The sequence below is a fragment of the Leuresthes tenuis genome, unplaced genomic scaffold (assembly GCF_036924035.1).
Source record: "Leuresthes tenuis unplaced genomic scaffold, fLeuTen1.0.hap1 SCAF_19, whole genome shotgun sequence".
Classification (NCBI taxonomy): Eukaryota; Metazoa; Chordata; class Actinopteri; order Atheriniformes; family Atherinopsidae; genus Leuresthes; species Leuresthes tenuis.
Window position 1 is genome coordinate 4,009,793 of NW_027325373.1, and position 25,620 is coordinate 4,035,412.

The 25,620-nt window shown below is 45.8% G+C and overlaps 2 protein-coding genes across 2 annotated transcripts; one reads left to right on the top strand and one right to left on the bottom strand.

Annotated features, from left to right (window-relative positions):
* The first annotated feature begins 451 nt into the window (after positions 1-451).
* On the top strand, positions 452-21,336 carry tprn (taperin). Its single transcript, XM_072371648.1, has 4 exons — positions 452-2,802; positions 16,814-17,009; positions 18,027-18,151; positions 18,524-21,336. The coding sequence occupies exons 1-4, from the start codon at positions 640-642 to the stop codon at positions 18,584-18,586; spliced, it is 2,547 nt and encodes an 848-aa protein (XP_072227749.1). The 5' UTR covers positions 452-639; the 3' UTR covers positions 18,587-21,336.
* A 311-nt stretch (positions 21,337-21,647) lies between these two features.
* On the bottom strand, positions 21,648-24,308 carry ssna1 (Sjogren syndrome nuclear autoantigen 1). Its single transcript, XM_072371649.1, has 3 exons — positions 24,041-24,308; positions 23,053-23,252; positions 21,648-21,893 (listed from the first exon to the last, which is right to left on the bottom strand). The coding sequence occupies exons 1-3, from the start codon at positions 24,090-24,092 to the stop codon at positions 21,801-21,803; spliced, it is 345 nt and encodes a 114-aa protein (XP_072227750.1). The 5' UTR covers positions 24,093-24,308; the 3' UTR covers positions 21,648-21,800.
* Positions 24,309-25,620: the final 1,312 nt, after the last annotated feature.

Consider the following 25,620-nt stretch of genomic DNA (forward strand, 5'->3'; position numbering starts at 1 on the left):
AACAATCCAGCCAATGTTAACAGGAAATCTATGCAAACAGAAGGATTTCAGCAATGAACATGATGTGAAGAGAGCAACACTTGTAACGTGGTTGAAAACCTCAGTCTTGCGAGCCTCACAACATCGTTGCCCTGATTAGATAATTCGTATTTGTGTGTACATCTAAATTTGATTACAGAACATAAGATTTATTTGCGAAGTGTTAATTGACGTCAAAATCTGAAGGTGCGGATTAAACTTGAACGCAACCCTTTTGATTGACAGGCTTTCCTGGGCCCAGTCAACAATAGAAAAGGGGGTGGTTTGCGTCAACATGCAGCGAGCTAAAGAAAGTAAATAGGCGTGTCTAATAACCATGCGAACCAATCAACAACCGTGTGGGACTGCCGAAACGGCTCGTGCTGCTGAGTAGGGGCGGGGCCGCATTCAGGGGCTGTGGGAAGAAAGGCAGCCAGACTGTGTAAAGCGGAGGGAGAGGAGAGAGAGGAAAAGGGAAAGGTAGAGATGTGTATGAGTGTGCGCTGATCGGTGCTGCAGGTACAGTCAGAGCCGGATACAGCGTTTATAGTCGCACCGGACCGCGGCAAGACCGCCTCGGAGCCTGCCTCTCTCCTCATCCCTTCCGAGCAACCCTCCGTAATGTCTGGCGGGGGAGAGGTCCGTGTCCTTCGCCAAGAGCCCGGGCAAGAGAGTCCGAGGATGCCGGCCTGGAAGAGAGAAATCTTGGAGAGGAGGAAGGCAAAGGGCGGCGGTTCTGGGGGAACCGTCGCTCCGGAGAGTAGTCCCGGCGGTGCGAGTCCGCAACGGGTAAACGGCGAAGTAACGGGAAATGTGAATGGCAGCAGCAGCGGAGGACCCAGTAGAGACAGTGGGGCGACCGGTGGGTCCGGGCGGAACTACACCATCACCACAGCCAGTCAACACTTCGCGAACAACAAAGAGACGGCCGCCGACGAGAAGACGACACCGAGGCAGGGCGGCAGACATGAGAACTTGGTTCTGCAGGAAAGTCTGGGGCCGCTGGAAGAAAACCCGTTCATCAAACTAGAGAAGGAGCGCAGGAAGCGGCAGGACCGAGAAAACGCCGTCCGCCCGGTTCAGCACATCCTGGAACTGTACGGCAGCGTCCCGGGTATACGGACTATCCGCGCGGAGAATATCATCATAATTGAGTCGGATCCGGATTACTTTCCGGACGCTGGAGGAGTTAAAACCGGGGCCAATTGGCAACAAAACGGTGTCGACAGTTACAGCTCTTTGAACGACCTCCTTGACAGGAGAGGTAGAGCTGTTACTGAGATCAGAGCCAAGGAAGTGGTCATTTATGACACCACGTTAAGCAAAAGTGAGGAGAATTTGAGCACCTTGGGCCGCCCTGATCACGAGGTATCTTATGATTCAGGTGATGGTCAAGGTAGAGTTAGTCGGATTCTGCAGAAGTTTGATAGCAACTATGGGAAGCTGCAGAAGAAGTCCCACAGCACGGAGAACCTGCTGGAACTGGACTGTAGTGCCAGTAGCAGGCCAAGACCCTGGTCAAAGCCACAGCCAGATCTGGTGCCAAAACCCAGGCCAAACCTATCGGTCAGCAGCCCAGGCAGCAGCCAGCCACCATCACCGGTCTTCCAGGCTCCCTGGTCTTCCAAACCAAAGCCACAGCCTGCTGTCCCTGAGCTGAGCAGCCCCAAGTGCCATTTCGGGGCCCCACAGTCTGTGTTTTCTTTCCGTCAACGGTTTGAGGAAAGCGGGATCCATGGCACAGCTGTCATCCCCAGAGATGAGCCAGACAGGGGCCAAAACAAGCTCACCAGAGAGAGGGAGTGGGAGGTGGCTGAGGCGCCACCCAAACCCAAGGTGCCATGCTCTCCTGAGACCCGACGTGTCCGTGCCGAGTCCCCCTCAAGCCCTCTCTCACCCAAGGTATCGCATTCCTCACAAGGATATGAGATCCGTCCCTCCCCAAAGCCAGACCTCTCTAAAATACCTGATGGGGACACTCAGGCTCAGGCCCTTGCAAACCTGCGCCTGCAGTCCCGAAACTCCTTCACAGTGATCCCCAAACGCCATCTCCCTGCCTCATCTGCAGCAAGCAGCTTGGTATCACCTGGTCCTGTCACGTCTTCCCCCTCACACAGAGCTTCAGAGGTGCCCACACCCGGAGTGCCAACCTCCTACATGCCAGCGCTCACTACACCCACAGCAACGAAAGAGGAGAAGCCCCAGGAGAAGGAGGTGGAGAGCGTAGCGAGGATATCCAAGCCTGAAGCATCTCCTGCTGTTGCCACAAGTCCTGCTCCTCCTCCGACCTCTGAACCCTTATCCCCAACCCCTGTTCTCACCCCAGCACCTACTTCTCCACCTTTTCTGGCTTCACCGCCATCTTCTCCATCTATCCCATCATCACCGCTCATCGCTCCAGTCCCCACAGACTTCTCCTCTGCCCCCTCCCTGCCCCCACAGCAACCTGATCAGCTGCCGGTGACAAACATAGACGAAGTTGAGGTGGAGCCCACCAAGCGCGTCCCTGTTCCCAGCCCCCTGGTGCAGAGGAAAAAGGGGAACACCTTCACTGTGGTGCCTAAACGTCGGGTGGAGCCCAGCGCCCAGCCAAGCTCACCTGAGTCCCACCAGGAAGCCTTGAGCGAGGCCCAGCCAGGTTCCACGCCCCCCCAGGCCCCGTATGCTCACCTGGGCACCCTGCTGAAGAAGCGCTACCCTGCTGTGGAGGAGATTGAAGTCATCGGTGGGTACTTGACCCTTGAAAAGTCCTGCCTCTCCAAGACTGGCTCCGCAGGCAAGAAGGTGAGACCAACCAACCTTTTCAGGCTTCATTGACAGGATTTACATTTGTTCTCTTAAGCATTTGCTGTTTTGTTTGAACTAAAATAAGCCCCCTTTCTCCAGCCTTATCATTGTTAATGGAGCATCTTTGGAGATTTATTTGCAGGCTCAGTTCATACATAAACCCCCCCTTATAGGGAATTTAAACATGGGAACACTGCAGCAGCACATAAAATCATAATATTGCTTCCTTACAGTCTCAATATGCCAAATCTAGCTTTGAGGATAATTCAAGAACTCCTCTGATCTAAATTTAGAAGTCGGCGTCACACGGAGTGGCTGTTTTTGTCTGATATGAATCTCTTAGCACCTGTCTCTTAACTTCTTTAACCAAGCCAGCTCACACTGGTCTCATTGATCCCTCTAAGCTCAGTTATTTTCATATGCAGCGTCGAGTGTGTTTGTGTGTGTCTGCCACTCTAAATCTCCTCGTCCCATCACTTGACCCGCTGCAGCCTGTACGCCAAAGCGGATTAAAAGCGTGTGTTTACACAGCCACTTGGATGAACACGCGTGCTTTTTCGTGTGGATTTCTGTCCCACAAAAGCGCGTTATTTGTCGCAGAGCTCATTACAGGGTGAGGTGGCTCTCCGAGCCCATTAACTGAACAATCTTATCAAGGCTGTGTCCGGTTCTCAGGGCTTGGCTCGAGGGATTCAGGCCTGCTGGGTAACGGCGAGCTTTCTATCGGCACGTTATGGTCACACATGGTGCCTACCTGACGAGGGTCTGGCTGCTTATGCTCCTGTCTCGTGTGCATTTGGGACGAATTAGATATCAGAATGTTGCTAATCAATTTTTGCGGGGTGGCCCCACTTTCTGCACTGGTGACGCCAGCGTGGCGAGCGTTGCCTTCAGCCCACTGGCGTTCATGTTGCACCTGCAGACAAGTGAAAGATTACAGAGCTGCATGTCAGCACAGCACCCTGAGCAAGAGTCAAGCCTGGTTGCACCACACCACTGTCTCTTCCTCTTCGTTTAGCTGTGATTAAAAGGAAGTGCAAAGATCCTGAGCTGTAACTTTTATGATCTACAAATCAGCGCACGACCTGTAACTCTGAATGCTTTCAGACGCCTGGCAGCTCTGAAACGAGGCCAGTGTTACACCCTCTCAGATGTTTCCTTGACCTGGTGCTCCGTAATCTACTTGGAAAACACTTTGTACAGGCCGGGCTTTCCCGTTTAGTTAGTTGTTGTTGCTTTAACCAGAGTTGACAGCAAAGTGGAGATGGAGAACATCAACCTTTCTATGTCTGGGTCGTCATAAGTAACGTTTGCCCGAAGCGTCTCCCGTAATCTTTCAGATTTTGAATATTCTCACAGAACTTTGGCTATAAAAGTTTCATATCTTTCCAGTTAAGAGTGTAGTTTTTTGGTAAAGTTACTTCATCACGTCTTGTATCTTGTATCCCGACAATCTATCCCATTTTTTATATTTATTTCATTTCAAATGAGCTGGCGGCTGCGCCTAAACTGTCACACGTTCTTTCTCATAAGTCCAGTTTGCATTTAAGCTTTCTTTACGCTGTCATGTCAAACTATAGCGATCCTTCCTGGCTTTGATCGGTGCCTCACTGGAGGCTATAGAAGCCAGACTGATGAGTCAAAGAGGATATGCTATTTGGCAAATAATTATAACGAATAATACATCATGGATAGGTGTTTTAGGACAAATTTGTCAGACTGGGAAGGAGTCAGCGTGACCTCTTTAATGGAAAAAGGGTGTGACATTAAGTTTCTTAAATGAAATTGTAGATCATTAACCATCATGTTGGAGTATTCTAAGTTTTTCCAGCCCTCGTGAGTCAGAGTGAAACGGTCAAACATTTGGTTCACTATCAGTTAAAAGGGGGAATCTGTAAATGTCTTCTCAGCAGCATATTCTCCAAAAGTTCCTGCAATTCAGCTTCATACTTTCGGTATCAGTGGAAACTCTGGTGTATTCAAAATGAAGTTGTGTGGGTTTCACTGTGCAGTGGCAGACAGTCAGGCTGTGGCGTGCATGTGCTTATATTGTGTGCTCATGTGCGTGCAGTTTACCGCAGACCGCCGCATTGACACGAACACATCCTGCCTGCCGTCCTCTCTGCTCACAAACAAGAATCACCTTCTTTTTTCTGTTGTTGCCGGCCTGCTCGACTCGGTCGCCATCGGGCTCAGATGTTTTTCTTCTTTTCTTTTCTGGGCAGGGTTGCGCAGACAATTACAAAGCCATCGAGGCTTGGCCAGGCCGCATAATTTGTGTGGAATTTATGTTCACTGTCGTTTCGGAGTGAGAGCTGCCTCCAAGAATGGCCGCAGCTCGGTGTTCTGGTTGGGTTTGGGGGTTTTTTCAGTACTTTTTTTTCCAACGAGCCTTTTTTTTTATGGGGAACTTGGCTGAAAAACAATGTTCCATTTGCACGTCAGGATTTGAGCGCTTGTCCAAAGCACATCATCAATCCTTCCTCTGGATTTTCCAAAAGTATTTCACTCCTTCCCCTCTTTGCATGTTCAGACTTTCTTTTTTAACTCTTTAACTCTTGATGTTGGACTGCATCTAGCTCAGGCCCCCCTTCAGTCTTATTCCACTCTGCTTTGTTTTTTCCGCTCTTCCCACACTGCGCTTCTTTATTCCCGTGCGGTGGTGGTTAATAAGCTAATAAAGCCTTCCCCTTTGCATCCAGCTCCCTGTGATCTCCTCTCTATTGAGGAGGGAATGATGGAAGAGCTATATAGGTCAAGTGCATCTTCTTGTACCACATCCCTCCTGCATTTGCATAAATTTGTTCTGAGTTTTCAGTTAAACACAAGCCAGGATTGACTCAGTTTCCACTTGCCGTTTGATTGGATTGGGCTCTCGTGACTTAGTGTGGGTAAATGAGCAAAATGTTCTTTTTCTGGCAGCTTTTTTGGACAGATGTGGCTTGCAACAAGGCATGGGAGGGGCCCCAGTGTGCATTTGAAGTGGCAGCTTCCCATGACTGATGATTATGGGAAAAGGAAGATGGACCCACGCGTTTTCATAGCACAGCATTGAGAGCCTGAGAGCGAGGGAGAGGCTTTATGGCGCCCTGCCCTTTTTTCCAATGCTCATGGTTTCTGTGCGTTTGGAGGCACCGCTCAGACTGCCAGTTTTAAGGCTGCTGCTGCGTTTTTATGTGTAATTATGGTCATTCTGTCAACTCATTGACTAGCTTTAGTGTAAAAGCTTGTGTCAGATGATAAATTGCCAGTGTTGCTGTAATTTGTTCACATTTACTCTGGCGACATTAAGACCGCTGACGGGTAAAGTTTCACCCGGCAGTGTGTGGATTTTATCAGGCAGCAAGTGAACAACATCAGGCTGGATCGCTGATTGCTTGTAGTGTCAAAAGAAGGCACCAAGCGCAGGATTTGATCCTGGATCTCATGTTAGATCTGTGGTTTAACACCAACACAGAAACTCAGCTGCTTTTCAGCTGTACTCTCGACTCTCACTGGCAGGTCTTACTTCTCGTCTTTATGACACCACAGAAGATAAACTCACATGACATACCTGGAGTTAATTTTGTGCATTTGAAGAGGACAGCCTCATCTCTAACAGTAAAAGCATTCTGTCGGTAGGTTTAAGATAAACTGCCCTGTGATGGAGTGATAACAGCTTGATGAGTAGGAGAATGCTCTTTCCATCAGATCTGTTACAGTTTTTGCTCTCTGCATTTATTTGAAGTACATCTCCTACGTATGGGGGTTTTATGGTGTGGTTTTGAGAACCCACACTGCTTTTTCTTCTTCTCGTTAAGCGTCATGCATGGAGCAGGTTAAAAATACCCAAACTTAAATGGTTAAAAGCTCTCTGGAACACAGGAAGGCCAATGAAAGGGCACACTCCTACATTTACATTGGGCGACTGGCCTACAGGTGTGAAAGTCCATTGTGTTTAATTATTTACCACCCAGCAGACGTTCCCCATCTCTCCTCCCTTACACTTCCTGAAAACTTACCACCCCACCCCTGTGTCCTTTCAAAATAACAGCGCACCCCTCCGTCCTGAGTGCTTTATGTGTTCGTGGAGGTGACGTGTCGGGGAAATGCAAAGCTGAGTGGTGTTATTAATAAGGTGAATTATCACCTTTTACTCTGACGCTAATGTTGGAACAGTTTCTCACCCTTAAAAAACATGTCTGCGTTATAATCCACTTCCTCCAAACTCGGGCCTGGGCTACACCCTTATATTCGGAGTTTGATATGTCCGGTCAAATGGTATTTCTTTTGCTTATGGGTGAAAATGGTCTGGTGAAGTACTTGGGACTGCTTCATTTAACACTGAATCCTCTTTTATGGGAGAGAACGGGGCCGTCCCACGCATTTCCAGGCTTTACAGCGACATTCACTTATTTCCCTACACTGCTGCTACCTTTTGCTTTAAACTGATGGCTGTGATGGTAAATTTTATGTCTCATAACTGACAAACTCTCCAGTCCACATTAAGCATTTGTTTCACCCGGACACACTAATGATTTTAAACCATTTGTCTCTTGATTAACACCCAAACAAGATAATTGTTTTAACTATTTATCTCTTAATTATCAACAAGACCACATCCTGGATCTTGCTCCAAGGTGTGAGACATTTCCCCGGGGGAGGGGGTGGAACTATACACACCCAAAGAACAGGCCCCCCTCAGGTATAAATGCTCTGATTTCCAGCAGAAAAAGAAAAGTTCTGTATTTCATTGCTTATCAGAGGTATTTGGAAGGAAGTGTGAAAAACTTCCATAACATGGCCTCCTCTGTGTTTATCTGGCCGCTGAAACAGGACAAAGATTTGATAACTTTGATTAAAACAAAAAAAAGCATGTAGCAACGTTATAGGGGCTCCTTAATGGCTATGTTTCATAAACGCTGCATCCTTTAAAGGACTTTGTGGACTCTGCATGTTCTCTGTTGTGCTAAAACATGCACGGCCCATCCAAGTTCAGAAGATGGATCAATGGCACTGTGTGCATTTGAATTTTTTGTTAGACTTCACTGTATTTGCTGTCACCGTTACAGTGTGTTCCCTGAAAAGACAGCAAAGTGTTGCCAGTTGAAAAAGTTTCCAGTGGAAATGGCTGCTGCACAGCCAGCAAACATCTTTTTAGTCCCTGTTGTTGTGTTTTCAGACTGTGGGGCTGTTGTCCTGATGTGCGCTCTCATTAGGACTGTTCCATGGTGCGTTTTTCTTTGCTATCCTAAGAATGATGCAGCTTGGCAGGACCCATCCCACTGAGGGACTTTGACCTTTGACTCTGCAAAGCTCTTACGATCTCATTTGGACTCTTCTACCCTGCTTGGCTTTTGAGCTGAGGAAATAAAACTGCATTTCTTTACATCATGCTGTTTAGCAACACAATGCTTCTTGCTAACTGCCCGCTTCTGCTCTTCAGGAAAGCGAACCAAAACCTTGGAGCTTCTGCTTTCAGAACAAAACGTTGAGTCTGATGAGGCTAAAACACCGTGTCGGCTCGTAATTCTTTTTAATTCACAAGCAAACTCATTTAAAATATTGATTTACATGCTTAAGTGATGCAGCTGTTTAGCACCAGAAGGCAGGGATGAAACTGATTAGCAGACTGGACGGTTCAGGGTTAATCTGAGGCATCCTTGTTTCCTGAAACCAAAAAGGTGCAGTTTGTTCTGCCTCCAGAAGAACATGTGAAGCGGAAGATGAAATGAAAGCTTCAAAAGGATCAAAATTCAAATGACTCGAAGAAGCCAGAATGAAATTCACACAGAGCAGGTGCATCACCCAGAAGGCCCTGCTGGGGCCCTGCCGGGGCCCTGAAGTGTGTAGCTGCTCTTCTCTGTAAACTTGCCCTTCACATGAGGCTATTTTGAATCACAACGCACTAAAAGGAGATCTCCCGTAGTCTGTCTCATGACAGAGGTGCTGCTTCCGCTTTATTATAGATATCACAGGTGTTGCAGCTATATTTTCCTTTTAAGAAACCTGCCTCGGTTGCAGTACCACAAGCGCTCTTTCTCCTTCAAACGCGTTAGCGTGGTTCAGCACACACACACACACACGTGTGTGAATACACACTCGCAGTTTTTCCCACACAGCCCCCAGGCACATGTGGTACCCAGCAAAGTCGGAGTAATTAGAATTCAGTCAGCAAAGCCCCACTATCATAGTCATGTTTAATTCAGTGTGTGGTTGTCTTTAGAGCGAGCGAGTAAGAAGCTGAAGAGCCGAAAAGCAGCGAGCTCACGGTGCTTTTTGGAAGGTTTATAAAAAGAAACTGAGTAGGCGAGTGAAAGGAGGAGGTTACAGATGCTATTAACCTCCTCTGTTTCTCCACAATCTGCTTTGAAATGCATCATTTTAGGATTCATGTGTGAGGCTATATTTGTAATTAGAAGGTAAAATCCACCCAGCTGTTGCTGAGCACATCCACTTCTGCTTCCTCGATCACAAACTGCAGCCATGTGTGGACATTTTTATTCAAATAATCTCTCCGTGGAGGCTGTGAGGCTTAATCCACCTGAATGTTTCCTGGCTCGTGCATCACAGCTCCAGGATGTGCAGCATGTAAATATGTTTATTTATGGAGCTGTTTCCGTGCGCTGGCGTGAGTCAGCAGAGTTCTGAATGACTTGTTTTCATGTTTGCTCCATCAGAAGCTGTCTGTCTCACAGCCCTGTTCGTCTGTCTGTGTCACCTCCACTCTCCCGTTTCTCTCTCCGTCACATATCCATGGCGCCTGTCACCAGGGCAACACCAGCCACGGCCATTCTATCCTGTCATTAGGATTCTAGGATAAGGACACATGAACTCTGTCACACACGCACATGTTTTTACGTCGGTGTGGACTCTCTAATTGATGGATGGGCTGCTGTAACAAGGAGCATTTTCCCAGGGGAAGAGGGAGATCAAATTGAAATGGGGTCTAATGAAAACGTTTGAATGGTGAGCACGATCTTTAATCAGCAAACCCAAATCAGGGTCTTTGTGAGTGGAGACCCAAACTGCTCAACCTTCTGATGCGAGCGAGGAAATCAGGGTCCGTTTGTGAGGCCCAGCACAGGTTGCTCATTACGTCTCACTTATGTGCACCATCTCATATTTGAGGCTTGTTGAAGTATCGAAATAGAATAGTTCAAATCTCACATTTTGTTCCATTGTTTTGAATTTCATTAAGGTGGTTATTGTAAGACTGGCGACCTGTCCGGGGTGCACCCCACCTGGGCTCCAGCCCCAACAACAACCCTGAGTTGGGTTAAGCAGATATAGAAAATGGATGGACGGCTATTATAAGATGTGAAGTTCACATTTGACAAAGATTTGACTCTTTGCTACACACTGTTGTGTCAAACAAATGTTGGGTAGTTCTGTGGTTCTACTGGCCAACATGCACTGATTATATGGGCATGTGATCTATTTCTGTAGGGAAATACTGTGCAGGGAGACAGTTTATCTTATAGAATCAACACAGATCACTGTGTTTGTCTTGTTTTCCCTGCAAATGGATGTCTCATTATCAGCAGATTAGATTTTAAATGCTGGTTTAAACAACAGTTGGTGTTTGTGAATGCTCTGCAGAGCCGAACAGTGTTTCCCAACGCTAACCGGTGTTTAAGAGCAGTGATTCAAACGTGATTTATGCACGTTGTTTCGGGTGGGGGGGTCTTTAAATGTCAGGTGACTACTTTAAAACGACCCACGATCTTAATAAAGATGGCTGCAAACGCTGGCAAAACAATTATGTGGCTGTGATTGCTGCTTTTTGAGGCCCATTGGGCAGAATTCAGATGCGACTGGCGACGTAAAACAAGCTCAAGCTCTCATCCCTCTTGAATGAAGCAGATTAAACACAACGAAGGCTCTGGATTTTTAAAGATGGCAGTCACAACATTTTAGTTGGGTCTCCAAAACCTTGCCCCTAGCCCCCAACATAAGCGGCTGTTTGCTCTGGCCCAGCAAAGAGTTGGTGCTAACTCAGCCCTGTTTTTCTCTAGGTGCTGGAGCCTGTGCTGTGGCAGTGGAAACGGAAAGAAAAATGGTTCTAAATTAGGCTCTGAACCAGCACTGAAAACCGCTTTGGTGGAAATCCCCCATCATCTTCTAGATGAAATGCTCGACATATTTCACCCCTAAGTCATAATGAGGTCATTAGCTAAATGTATTCCTTTTGATCAGCATGCTGTTCAGCCCTGAGAACGTTATTTGATAATTAAGTAGCTATAATGCCTCGGACTGAGATAATTGTGTCCAATCTGGTTTCAATCAGCATTCTCCGCTGACTCCTCTTGTCCAAATATGATCAGTTTTGGATCCAAAGAAGATTAAGGCTTCATATTGGTTGTTGTCAAACTTAGAAGTTAAGTCACATTGGCTAGGTTACTGTTTTATGTCGACCTCCTACTTGTTCACCTAAAGGCAAATGTAAGTTTCATATCAGTGCACTTAGTAAAGAAGGTCTATTGTGTTTAGCCTAGTTTAGCAAGGCTGGAGAAATAGTTAGCCCCACTGTATCAACACACTTAATCACTTACTTTTTATGTTTTTATCTCGTGTATTTAAGCTGTGTAAATAATAAATGGGATATAGTTATTTATTGAACAGCGACTGAGCTGCTTTTGTTCACTTTTCCCAGTTTTGAGCGACATGTGAGTCAACAGAAGCTAGTAGTTGCGCTCTCCTTTCTGTTCTTGCGTCAAGCTAGGCTAAACTGGCCCAAACCAAGCATTTACTGATTGATGGGGGGTCTTTTTATCGTTCACATCTAGTTTTTTTTTCTTCTTATCTAACTATAGTAGCTCCAGATATTTCCTAAAAGTGACCTTAAACTTTCTAAACTGAAAAAAAAAGTTAATTTAGCCATGTTAGCTTGTTTGTTAGCTTAGCTGTGTTGCCTTTGCCTTACATGGGAATAGGGTCCGCCTGCTTGGCCTCTTTCCTCTGTGGTGCCTCCACAGTGTCAGTCACTGACTCATCTCTGTCCTGAACTTCACTGAAACAGTAGTGTCGTGGCTGCCCAAAATCCAATTGACTGTAAAGCACCAGCGGAACAAAAAGATCATTGTGTGATGCACTCTTTGGTTCCCTTCATTTATTGGCCCTCCTGTTGACACAGTCTGTCCCTTGGATTGAAGTTCAGCATATTATACTCATGATTCTTTGCAGGAATAATGACTAAGATTTAAATTTGTATGAAGAATAGAAGGTAAAACATTGAAACAGATATTGAGAGAAATATCTTAAATCCTGAGCCGGTGTGTGTGATCCTATTCTGCCTTTTGTCTTGATTGTGGTTTTTCAGACACTCCCCACCATCAGCATTTTCACATGGGAGTCAAACAGTAAATGCTCCCTCAATGGCGTGTACGAATGTGTATGTTGGGAGTGGACGACTGATCTCCACCTTGGTGGTGTTGTCTTACCTTACATACAGAGTAAACACTTATCTTGGTTTAAACTAGATCAATCGGTCTCCCAAAAACCTGTTAGAAGAGCGATAATCATACCTCCACTCATCTAAGACTGATCAGGGCTCATTGATGCAGGCACACGTCTCCTCGGCCATCGTATTTCTCATCAGTTGGGTGATCCCATACACGAGCAACAAGGACACTTCAGCACGCATATGTATAATCACAGAAGGCTACTATTACAGCAGTGAGTCACGCAGTCTCGAGGTAGGCAGCGTAAACACAGATTTTCACATATGGCATAGTTGGTGTCCCACACCACCAGCTCTGAGCAGCGAACGCGAGCCGCCTACGTGTGTTTAGTATCCACAGTTGTGACAGTGCTGTCATACTGTGGCGCTCTGAGCACTTCAGAGGTGATTCCTCCTCATATGTGATAAAAAAAATCTGCTGTTTCATCGGTAATGATGCACGATTCCTTGAATGTGTCTCTCCAGGTCATTGTGCTAATCTAGCAGCACACTAAAGCGGCGCCCCACATGCTACATGTAGGCTTCATCACCCCTCTCCTCACACACTAATGCAGCTGCAGCTCAACTCCTCAGCCGGTTCATTGTGGTGCTGTTCTAATATTACCTACCTGGTTAGAGATTAGCTGTAATCAGGCATCTGGTCAATCTGCTCCGAGCTGAACTGCCACGTGCCACATTAGGTACAGATTTTGACATAAAGCTATTGGATGCTTTACGACAGACACATGCTGCTTGTGAACCAGCGCATTTTCAGTTCCTATCTGGAAGCAGAGCTGAGCACCAGGTCGAGAGCATGCTGTGTTAAGACAAACTGAAGTATGCAGTGGCTGCATGATTGAGCTCCTCTGTAACTCTGAGCATCGCCACCCGATGAGCGCTGTCAGGGAGCTGCTACTATGCGTTTCCCTTCAGTAGGAACCACTTTTCTCCAAATGAGGACATGCCATGCTGTGTGGCCTGGAAGAAATTCTTGGCGCTGCTCCCATCTTCCTTATTGGCCAAGACTCGTTCATAAAGATCTCATCTGCTGGCTCTCCTCCGAACCTCTCCTGTTGGTGGTCTTCCCAAGTGTCTGTTTATGCTTCTTAAAAGCATGTAAACTACAAAGAAACGACAGCGAGGGAACTTCAGGTGGAGAGGAACTTTTATTTGTTTTTTCAGAACAGGATAATGTAGCTACAGGATGAAATGTTTCAGCAGTGACAGAGTTGGGCTTCACCATCTGTGCACTACTGAATTTCAAGAGGAACGAATATAATCCTCTTCACACACACATATAGATTCACATACAGCAATGTCGGTAAGTCTAAAGCTGAGACGGAGTAGTAAAGCAGCTGGAAGCGTCCTGCTGATGCCGCAGCATCCTGTTTGAGCGCCCTGTGGTGAACCAGAATGACAGCAGCCCCGAATCTGGCCCCACTTTCCTGTCACACACCCCGAGGCAAGAGGACAAATCATTTCTGCCTCCGTGATGCAGGCTTTTAACGACAAAACAAGACCCACGACCAGCTAAAGTAAGAGAGGCCCCTAAATAGGTTGAGTTGGGATCCTTATTTAGTTGTTTTTCTTCTTTTCGTCCCACTGACTTGGATTAGTGCTGCTGGTCAGATCTGAGTGGGACAGAACGGGGCTCTTGTGTGATAGAAGTGCCGGTTGGACACTCGAAAAGAAAAGTGAAAGAGGAAGCGAGCCCAGCGCCTGGCCTGATTTATTGATGGGGCTCGCTTTTGGCATTCAAAGATTTCCTCCAAGACAGGATGCCAGTTTAGTAAGGAAATGCTTTTTTTGTGGAGTAAGAGGTTTAAGGCCTAATGTTAGGGTTTGTCCTGGACCAGGTTCCCTTCGGAGGGGGATTTTGGATTGTGCCACCACAGAAAAGCAATAATTTAGATTGATTTGATATACATCTGTGACAAAAGTCAGATCTTTTAGGGCTAAAACAGAGTTTGTATTTTGGTGAGTGGTGAAATGTCTCATCTATTCTTTGAATGTTTTACTTTTTTAACCTTTTCATGCAAGTTGAACGCAGCGTCTCTGAGGGTGGCAGCAGGATATTTGCAGCAGATCGTTGTGGTTCTGTGGGTTTGCAGGGCCCGGCCTCCCAGACGATCGGAATGGAGTCTTGTTGAGTTTGAAGGCCAATGTTTTGAGCTCTGAGTTTTCCTCAAGCTGGAATGCCATCTCTATCACCCCCCTCTGATTGTAAATGACCTGAATTTTTTTTATGAGGGCCCTGTACAGATAAGTGTCACAGTTTTTCAAACATTTTATGGACGGCTTAATCTGTGTCAACTGCTGGTTCTTCATCTTTAAAATGTGGATCATTGTTCTTGTTCTTTTCAAAAATCCTCTCATCCATTTCTCACCCTGAACCTGCAGACTACAGGCTTCACACCATCCATCGAGTCCATCCATCTACATACAGACCTATCCTCTTTCAAGGTTTTTACATATAAGAAGAAAAAAAAGCTGTTCCTTACCAGGTTTTGAAGTTGAGCTAAAATAACTTCACATGAGCAACAAGACATGACAGAACTAAGCATTCAGGTGTGTTAACACAACATTCAGCAACATTCAAGTGGTAACATTGAGTCTGAGACTCTACAGGAAGCCTCTTCTCTCTAAAAAGAACATGGCAGCACAGCTTAGGTTTGCAAAGCTGCATCTGAACAAAGCTCAAGACTTCTGGAACAATGTCCTTTGGACAGACCAGAGCAAAGTGGAGATGTTTGGTCCTAATGCACAGCAGCACGTTTGGAGGAAACCAAACACAGCATATCAGCACAAACACCTCATACCAGCTGTCAAGCACGGTGGTGGAGGGCTGATGATCTGGGCTGGTTCTGCAGCCACAGGACCTGGGCACCTTGCAGTCATTGAGTCCACCATGAACTCCTCTGGATACCAAAGTATTCTAGAGTCAGATGTGAGGCCATCTGTCCCACAGCTAAAGCTGGGCTGAAACTGGCTCATCAACAGGACAAAGATCCCAAACACAGCAGCAGATCTACAGCAGAATGTGGGAAAAAGAACAGAATCAAGGTGTTTTGGTTTTGGTTTTGTTCAGTAAATGACAAAGTGTGATCCGTCAGGTGCTGCTCGTCTGAGGTTGCGTTTACCTCACTTTAAGACCTGGTGATTGTGTCCTTCTGAATGAAGCCTTCAAATTAAAAGAGGATGCACTTTGGTTTTTAATGTGCAGACCTTTGTCCTTTAAAGGCCCCTCTTTACCTCCTTCAGTCTATAGCTGTTTGTCAAAACAAACTCGAGAGGTGAATCAATACGATATAGTTTGTCAGTCTCTATATGACAGAGTAATGATATATTATCAGTCTTGTCCTTAGTCCAACTCATCAGTCCTCCTTCGACTGTGTGGGAGGGATCTTGTTTTATTTTCAGACTTTTTCCTGAATCGATCAACTAAAACCTTGAGTCATATCATAAATCCTGGTGTGCAGCACCACTCGAAGGTTTGGACTTCCTCCTTCAAAATGAAGGTGGAACTTTTGACTGGTGTCGATGAAACGGCTGCTTCATCCTGAAGCACCGGATCATGCAAAACTCCACCGTGGACACATTTCACGCCATCTTTTCACACCAGACGACCATTCGGAGTACGCACGCCTGCCAGCTTTGAACGGTCTTCCTGGGTCAGAGGCGCCGTCGCTGGGCTGTGGCCGTGTGATGGAGATTAGAGCAGATTTAGATCAGGTCGTACGGTACGTTAAGAGCAGTCAGCTGACTGCCGCGCAGACAAACCTGCTGCTTTCCATGTGTGCATCAGCTGTGCTCTCCATGGCAACGCAAAGATAAAAGCTTTTTGGGTTTTTAACGCCTGCGTGAACAAAAGAAAGAAAGAAAAGTCCCTGCAAGGTGCATGTTGAAAAAACAACCGCAGATGACTGCTGACGGCGCCGACCGCTGAGGTGCATTTGCCCTTCGTGTTGCGTTGCGCTGTGCAGCAAAGCCCCCGTGTTTGCCGGACAGCCACCGGCCCACTGAGGAGGAGCATGTGCAGACGTGGCAAATCAAACTGCAGCTGTTTCTCCAAACGCCCTGATTACTTATGCAAGTTATGAGGTACTCGTCTCTCTGCTGTGTCAGCAGATAAGCAATAAGGAAGTTAAAAACTCATAAAACTCTGAGCTATCACGGTGGTATCATCAGCATTTTAAAATCTGTGCTGTGATATGAGCAGATATCTGATAGTTGGCCGTAAGGTTGGGCGTCCTCAGCGGCCCAGGTGGGGACTTTGTGACCCCTGCTCCCAGGCCAACTGACAAACTGTTTTCCTTTTTAAACGAAATATCATGTCCCAATCTTAGCAGCTACGGCCAACATTTCCTGGCATTTGGCCGATGTCTGCTGTTCTTTTGCTTGTTGATCAAATATGGCCCAAAGTACGGCCGCTTCCTGTTGCAACACGAGTCAGACTTTGAGACCTTTCCCATGCCAGCTGTTTTTGTGTTGTCTGTTGTTCCTGTGAGATGCTCTTCATCAGTTAGAGAAAGATCAAAGCAGGTTTAAAATGTATGATCACTTTTCGGGTTTCTGCCCCTCTTCCAGCTCAAGATCTCATTCAACGAGTCCAGCCTGCAGAGCACGTACGAGTATCCGTCAGAGAGCAGCGTGTGGGACAGCGGGGAGGAGGACGAGGAGGAGAAGCAAGACGGGGCGCTGACGGACGAACAGCCAAGCATGGTGGGGCGCATCCACATCCCCCGACCCAGTTTCACCGTCTCGCCCTCCCACGACAGCAACGGTGAGGCAACGTGAAGTAGAAGCCGTTTTACTCTAAACGCACAAGTTAAATTCCCACTTTTCACTCCGTTTCCTCTCAAAAGCCTTTGAGCATTTTTGATCAACCGCATCCATTCCTGCAGCGATGAGGCTGAGCTTTATCAGCTTTCAGTCCATCTCTGTCCAACTGCTGAAGCTTTTTATGGTGTAAACGTGCACAGGAGGGGCAGAATGTGATTGAAAGCTATGACCTGGGATGAGAAAGATCTCCTCGTCTTGATTTCTGGGTTAGGTGAAAACAAACTGCAGCCAGACTTTCTTGTAATCTTTTTAAAGTGGTCCTAAGCAATAGTTCTCCAGGCTTTTCTTTCTACAGTGGCTGCTTTTTCACTCCTTTTCAGTCCGGTTCTTACCTGAACATCTCGTTCTTTGCAACTTAGCAAAGAATCAGTTTTAAACTGTACTTTCAGACACTTTTATTTTCTTTTTTCATTGAAGCTCAGCCAGTGTCTTGCTCCTTCTCTGCATTTAGCATGGAGTGCACACATTAAAACTGTCCACTTCCTCTGTGTAAGAATGTTATTTCTAACGGCAGCGTAACATACAAATGAATATTGCAACAAGGAGTAAATATGTGGAGCATTTGCGAATACTTCCAGAGACAAAATGGAGGCCGGTGTCGGACAGACAATGAGGGAAATGACGGACAAAGGTTCAAAAGAAATGAGAAGAACTCTCATGCTGAAAAAACTCTGGCTGGGTTGTTAACGCTGAGGTCTCTGCTGCCATTTGTGCAGCGAGCTGCAACTGAGACAGCGTTTAGGTGTGAAGACAGAGACCCCTACTGGTCAAACTGTTAACTGCACCTGATCGTTTTCTCACTGCAAATACAACTTTTCTGCATTATTTCTCTGTGCTAGATACTGAAAACTGCTTTCATTAAGGCCGACTGATGTGCATTTCTTTGTGGGAAATAAAACAAAGGTGCTAAAACAACTTTTGACATCACGGTTTGTCTAAAACTCGTTACTGTTTGCAGACCTTTCCAGCTACATTCCCAAGCACTCAGTAGATTTCAGCACCTGGCAGGAACAGAAGCACGATGACGGGGTTTACCAGGAAGAAACCTCCTCCCAGCGGACACAGATGACGGAGGACGTCATGGTGAGGGAAAACGCCTTCCTTCTTTTATCGCGTCAAGTATGATTAGCAGTTAACAAGAAGTTAATTTACGCTGACACAAAGAGAGCAGCGGTACATTTTACATACGTTTTTATTCGGGTCCCTTTAAATGATTTGGTTTTGGATGGATGGACCATCTGTAAGCGTGCAGCCTTCAGCTCGGACTAAACCAGCTGATGTGCTGCGTTATTCTGGTGGCGATTGATACATTTAGAAGAATACGGGTACATTGTGTTTATTTTCACTGGCGAGAAGGTGCCTTTACAGTCACCCTCTGCGAGCTGATGTGTCCTAAAACACTCAGAGGCCTCTACTTTAACACAAGCACAATCTAATGAAGTCTTCTCTCCTCAGCTCACGCCGGCCGACAGCTCCTCCTTGTCTGACTACAGCAGCGAGCCTGCTCTCTACTTCTGATCACTCCAGCTGGACGGGAGCATCACGCCTGTGGGACCTGCACTGCTTCCACCTCCACCTCCACACTCCCTCCTGTTTATTTGGCCTGAGTTCCTGCCACAGAACGACTGGGGGCCACGTTATGAAGCGCATATCAGATCAGAGAAGCTTCTCACCCGGTGGCTGGTGTTCAGCTCCCGCTTACTATCCAAAAAGCAGCTGGGCTGTCTTTCCCTCTGATACCGGACAGTTGATCTGTCAGTGTCACTCGAAATCTTCCTCTTTTACTCTCTTGAGGAAGTTCACGGGGTTCCCGTCTCTCCTGCTTGCTCTGAGGCTCAGATTCAGCAGCTCGTCGAGGCTTTTGGACGATGCCGATGAGCGAAGGAGCTGAAGGGACGCCGCCAGCATCCACAGAGTTCAGTGTTAGCATGTCTGGAGGACGCCTCTGCTGACGTCCTGCAGATCGATCCAACACACAAAAAGAAATCTGGTGAAAGGGTGCCACAGCTGTAGTTTTCTTCTGTTTTTGATTTCGACCAGCAGCTTCGTTGGTTCTCTGCTCCTGTCAAGCTTCTGTATGCCTTCTTTAGTTTTTCTCCTTCTCTGGTGTATTCTGCCGTGTCGGAGCTGCTGGACGTTTGGTCGAAGGCAGGCAGGCAGACTTCCAACACGCTCCCCTTCCACGGGAGGAAACATATGCATACTGAGGAGGACATCTGTCAAGCAGTAGCAGCTCTCATTTCCACGCTCGGGGAAAAAGTGACCTTCGCCAATAATGTCTGTACGTTATTTTGTGACAAAGCAAATCATCACACGGTAGAATGTCTCGCTATATCCTCTCATCAAGTTTATGGGTCGCGTTTACCAAAAACTCTTCGACCTCCTGACAACGTCTCTGGCTTCGTGAGTATTTATTCCTGTGTAAAGCTGAGGTTTGCATGTCTGAAACCTGCTCGTGTACAGAAACCTTTTTGTATTAGACGGAGGAGCCAGAGGGGGCGGGAACAGCCCCGCTGGGCGGTTCTCGGCTGCTCCAATCGGACCTCTCGTACTTTGACATTCCACGTAGAGCGCAGTCGGTCCGTCGGAGGCACCTGTGATCATCATCACTTCTAAAAACGACTTGTTTGTGCGAACGAATGCAAGATTGTGTGTTTGAAAGATTTGATAATTTTCTTTTTTATGCAGTCTTTGTTTTTATATAAATATGCAACAATGCACCAACTTTCCAGATGATTTTTATTTTTGATTTCTTTTCTTTTTTACTCATAATGCCAACTGATTACAGTGTTGCTGTGGTGGCCTCGCATTCGTTCTTCAGCCCAGGATCGACTCTTCGGCCAGTATTCCTGTACAGTTTCCACCGGATGTTGATAGATGCAAAGATCTGTTGCTTCTGTCTTTCTGCTTTTCTTTTAAATGTCTCAAATCAGATGAAGTTTATTTCGTCCTCAAAGCTGGATTTTGCTGTTGAATTCTTTGTATCGCCAGGAGTGTTGGATGTTAAATGTCTTTGCACTGTCATGCTTTTTGCAGCGTTTTGCACCTCACCAGGAATGAGAGCAGGCGACAGAGGAAATGTGCACTTAAAAGAACAAGAAACCCGATTGAAGAGTTTTGTTTCAAAGCTACAGCCTCTACACCTGTTCCAGAACCACTAACAATCTTTTTAAAGACATGCCCCCCCCCTTTAATTCAAAATGAATGAAGAACATTTTGAAATGGAACTCCTCAGTTGAATGCACTGCCGATGATGCCATGCAGTTTGGTTTTTAAACGGTTTTCCCTACTTCAGTTTTCTGATTGTTGGCCTTGTCACTGTGACCACAAACGGCTCGGCTGCAGTTTCCCCTCACAGAGGTCCAGGCTTCATCTGTGGCCCAAAGCAACCTCCAAAGTAAAGTAAAAAAACTACAAATCCTTTACATCACTGCTGACTGTTTGCGAGCGGCGCCTCTGGTTTTGAAGTTTGAATGTATTTTTTTTTTAAGCCACTTAAAAGCTCCACTTATTTATCACCATCTGATGGCATATAAAAAAGTCTCGATTATCATGTGATTATAGTGAACCTGAAGCACAATTTTCATTGGACTTTAGTTTATTCTAATAAGCTGGTTTTTAATTTGAAATGCTTACTGTTAGGATCTCTCTTCTGGATAAAAGTTAATCAAAGAATGTATTAAACAGGCTAAGCTGCTAGACTTATACAGCAGTCTAAATCTGGAAAAATCAGAGCAGAAACACAAAGGTTGGAAGTATTTAAACCAGCCTTCTCATGCAGCTGGGCTACATTATCACACTGTAAGGAAATCATGCCGACTTGCTCAACTTAAAAAGTGGACTGTAGCTGTGACCAAGTTCCTTCCACTGCCAGTAAACCTTGACAAAGAACCAGCAGCCATAAACAGAGCTAACCCAAAACTGTACAACTGTGAGACGCGTCTGCAAACAGTCAGCGATCATCTGAAGCTTGATTTGTAGTTTTGGACTTTAAACTTCCTGAAGGTGGTTAAATCTGGCAACTTGTTGGAACGTGTTGCAGCGGGTTATCTGATCCTAAAGAACCTCCTGTGGTTCACAGTCACATGACACGCCTGTGGATCCGTCCGCTGCTGACCCAAAACCCCGAAGAGGTCGTCGGCCTTTTCTCTGTAAACGTCAGGACCAAACATCTGATTTCTGGGGAAACTCCACTGATCGTCTTAAATGACACCAGCAAGAACTTTTCTGGACATGCGAGTCGACTCTGTGCTTTGTGAGTGAACCAAGCCGTCTGTCCCCCCCCCCGTCAGTTTGTGTAGGTCACACTGTAGCGCCTCTGTGGTAGAAGCTCCATCTTCTTCATCCTTTACCCCCCCCCCCCCCTCCTCTGTAAATCTACATCGCAGCAGCTGTGCTTACTGTAAACATACTGTCAATGATTTGGGCAAGTAATTATAAAAAATAAAAAATGATGTCATACTTGTACAAATGAAAGCTCAATAAATAGAAGACTTGAACAAATAAAGTGCTTTGAATGAGTCTTTCACCTCTGTGCTCATCTGCTTGCTCTGAAAGAGTCATGGGAGAGTTCCAGACCAACGATGAGAAACATTTATTGAATTAAAGAGCTTAGAAGAAAACAAATATATTACAAATAGTCCAAAGACGTCTATAAATTGCCTTTTTTTCAGTTTCAGATCAGTGATGGGTGTGTTGTGGTCACGCAGAGTTCGGTGACCGCTCATCGCCGTCAGTGCTCCTTTCTCCGAGGCTCTGTGGCTTTACTGAGGTTTCCCGCCTCCTGCTTCAGGACGCTTAGAAGAGACTGCGAGCTCTCCAAGATCTACAGGAACAAAACAAACGCATGCTAACAAACAGGCCAAGTACACAAAAAGTGAAACTGTGCAAGAAGGGGGGGGCATTGCAAACCCCCTTGTTTTTCCACATAAGAGCAGTTTGGGAGTATTTGTTTGCAGTGATTAGTGCGAACACACAGGGAGTTCAGCATCAGCAAGTAGGCTGCGCCACATGCCTGCGAGGATCTCCTCCACAGGCTGAATTACATCATAACAACAACTCAAGAGGAGCTCAGTCGAGCACCGTGGGGCTAACGTCTTCATCTAAACCAGGGAGCCACTGGCTGTGCGTGATAAGCAAGGACAATTATTTGTGCAGCAGTTGGAGGCTGTAAAGACTCTTTTTATTGATCCTTAGATATTGGGTTGCGTTTCGTGTCCCACCCAACTTTAAAGTGCTGCAAAAGCAACTGTTAGCTAACATCGTTGCCCACCAGCACACTGCTCTTAGCCTCACTGTCATGCACACACCGACGTTTCTTCCCATAAACCGAGTTTGTTCCCACACAAGTCACTGGGGGTCGTTAGCCTGCGTGTTGCTTTAGCAGTTCCTCCGACCGCATCCCTACATGGTCCGAGGATGGATGTCCATTTAATAACATCCGACCGCTCACCGGAGAAACGATGTTTCAGGAGCTGGATTACGGCAGAGTACCGTGCAAGTAATCCAAATGATGGGGAGTGTTCTAGATCAACATGGTTTTATAGTTTAACGGCCATTCTTTCAGTTTCAACTTTGTGTAATGGATGAGAAACGGTGCACAGTTCATGGTCTACTTCCACAGATGATGCCATTTAACAGCAGACGAGATAAATCATTAATACAGGACGAAGCTGCCTGTGTCTCTCCTGTTAAAAGCCATATCAGCAGTTGAAAGGACGTTAATGGAGCATCAAAAATAAGGCTAAGTTAAGTTAGCTGCTCATAGCAGGAGTTAAGTGCCTAGTAACGACCAACACAAGATGCAGCCTGATTTAATTATATAGAATAACAACCAGAATGATGGAGACACCAGTCTGGGTTTCAGTTAAGGCTAGTTTATAATGTTACTAAGTCAAACGGCACTCTTCTCCTTTAAGTCTTTGTCACAGGAAACAGTCTAAAGTCACAGAGCTGAAATAAGATTTAGGGCAGAGGGGACACACCTTGGTGTATGCAGCCTCCGTCTCTGCGATGGTGCGGTCGAAGGTGGCGCGGGCGGCGAGTCTTTGTGCCAGGCTCTCATTGACCTTGCTCAGCTTCTCTGAGAGGAGGCGGATGTCGTGCTGCAGCCGTTCCTTCTCCTCCTCCTCCTGCTTGATCTGACGGTTCAGCTCATCCCGCTTTGAGCACAGGTCCTCAATACCTGATGGAGACACAGAAAGGTTTCTCTGGATTCTGCAACCAACAGGTGACCGCACACGTGTACATTTCTACAAGTTTCAATTTGTCTCATGAGGTTTGAATTGTTTTACAGGCATTATGTCAGTACAGTTACAAAACTGCAGTTGCTTTGTTTAAACTTATCAGAAGGTAAAATGAGGTCAGGTAACCTGCCATAGAAGAGCAGGGACAGATTAAACAACACGTGACTGGTGACAAGAGTTAAAGCTATTATTTCTTTTTAAAGCTGCCATTCTGTAAAAATAGTTTGGGTAGAAGAAGCAAAGTATTCAGGTGTGACACGTTTTAGCAGCCAGCCCCACTCATTATGTCTGTGGTTGTTGTGCAGAGAGGTAAATGCTGATTTCCAGGTGATTGCATAATCTGTGCAGGTTAATCAGATTGGAAGGACCGTCCTGTTTGGTGCTCAAAGCAGCAGAAAAGTGCTTCATCACGAGAACCACTGACACTTACTTTACACCGGTTTAAAAGTACCAGGGGGAGGGGGCATTTGGGGCTAAATTAAGAATACAGATTAAGTTTAATGAACAGAAAATATTACTATTAGTCAAATTAATTTCGCATCGGAAACATACGGCGAAAGACTACAGGGGAAGACGCGCTTTTTCCTGTCCAGACGATGAAGCATCTTCGGTCTAAATATTCAATTTGAAACAACAACCCGCCACCAGTTACTCATCTTCACCACAGTTTTATCGGTGACACATAAAGAGTCAAATTAGCTACCGAAGAACAAAACAAGTCACTTACACTTGACAAGTTCGTTGTTGTAGGTCTGCAGGGCAGCAGCTTGTTGCGTCATGTCGGTTTTTAGCTAACGTAACGTTCGCCTTCTCCGTGTTCAACCGTGACTGTGTGCTAACCGAGCTGAATGACGGGCTAGCTTCCCATCGGTCTCTCTGAGCAAAGCAGGCCTGACAAGTGGCTCCAAACTTGACCGCCTCCTCAAAGCGTTTCAACAGAACTGCTCGTACATGGCGGGTTTCCCTGACAACTGAACCGGAAGTTCAGCAAGCTTCTTCTGCTGCTCAATTTAAAGCTCTTGACGTCTAAAATGGCACGACTGGCGCCCTCTTGTGGCAATCTCAAAATATCTTCTAATTATTATTACCCGTAGAAGCATTGTATTCCCAATTGTTCGGTTTCGTCTATGTGAGGAGTCTTACAGTTATGTGTCATAAACCAGGAGGAGTTCATTTTATTAGAACAGACTAGTTTTACAGAACAGACCATTTTAGAGGCAACTGCAGAATTATAGCATTAAAAAATCTCATCAAATTACTTGAGAGGTTTTGTTAGTGATGGAAGGAGACACCATACAGATCCAATGTGCCTGCACCAGTGTAAAATATAACAGTGAAAATTACAGTCTCATACTTCCTTCCCTATTTGTGTTACTGTTTCTGACCATACTTCTATTTTGTGACTGCTTTTTTCCCTCTATTTAATAGTTGGTTAATGTGGAGCTTTTTTTAACTTCTCTTCTCTTTATGTAGTTTAACAGTGTAACATTGCATCACATTAACTGATCGTTGCTCTTCTATGAAAATTGTTATAGTTAGATAAAAGAAACAGCAAAAGTTGTGGCAAGTATGAAATGTAAAGAGAAACAGAATGCAGTAATGTGGAAATTGTCAAGTCACATCAGTTTAACTGAAAATAGCACAAAGTCAACATTAAAACATTTTAATGTGATGTCATCAACACATTGTTTAAAAAAGAAGAAGTTTGGACAGGACAGAAAAAGACTGTAAAACCGTTTCAGTTATCTGGCAATGAGTCAGTAACATGACTGCTGTGAGCGTTTTCAAAAAGATAAGGAAGAGAGATTCACCACTCTCTGATCGGCTGTAGGCAAATGTTCCACCAATTTACTACTCAAGCTCTTAACGTGGAATGACAACGAATTGTGGATTTCAATTCCAGCAGGTGTCCTTAAAAGATTCAAAGCATGCAAAATGGAAACTTGACCTCAGGCAGGCAAGAGAGCAGCAGATAACACCTTTTTCAGCAGTTGGTTTTGCTTCCTCCGTTCGTTGTTCACACCTTCAGTTTCAGTTTATTGACCTGTGTTTTGTTAGGCACTACTCTTTTCACTGCATATGCAAACTGGTTTAGTTGTTTCCTGTCTGATCCTTGTGAAATGTACAATCCAGTAAAGGATTGTTGTGGGTTTACCTGTCTCCCGTGAGTCTACTTTTGGCTCCTCCACTCCACTCATCGTGGCATCCTATTTTGGAACTGGTGTAATGCCAACTTGTTTGTCATTGGGTTGACTTTATCATTGCTTTGTTGACCAGCCAATAACTCAGTGGTATTGCTCCCAACTG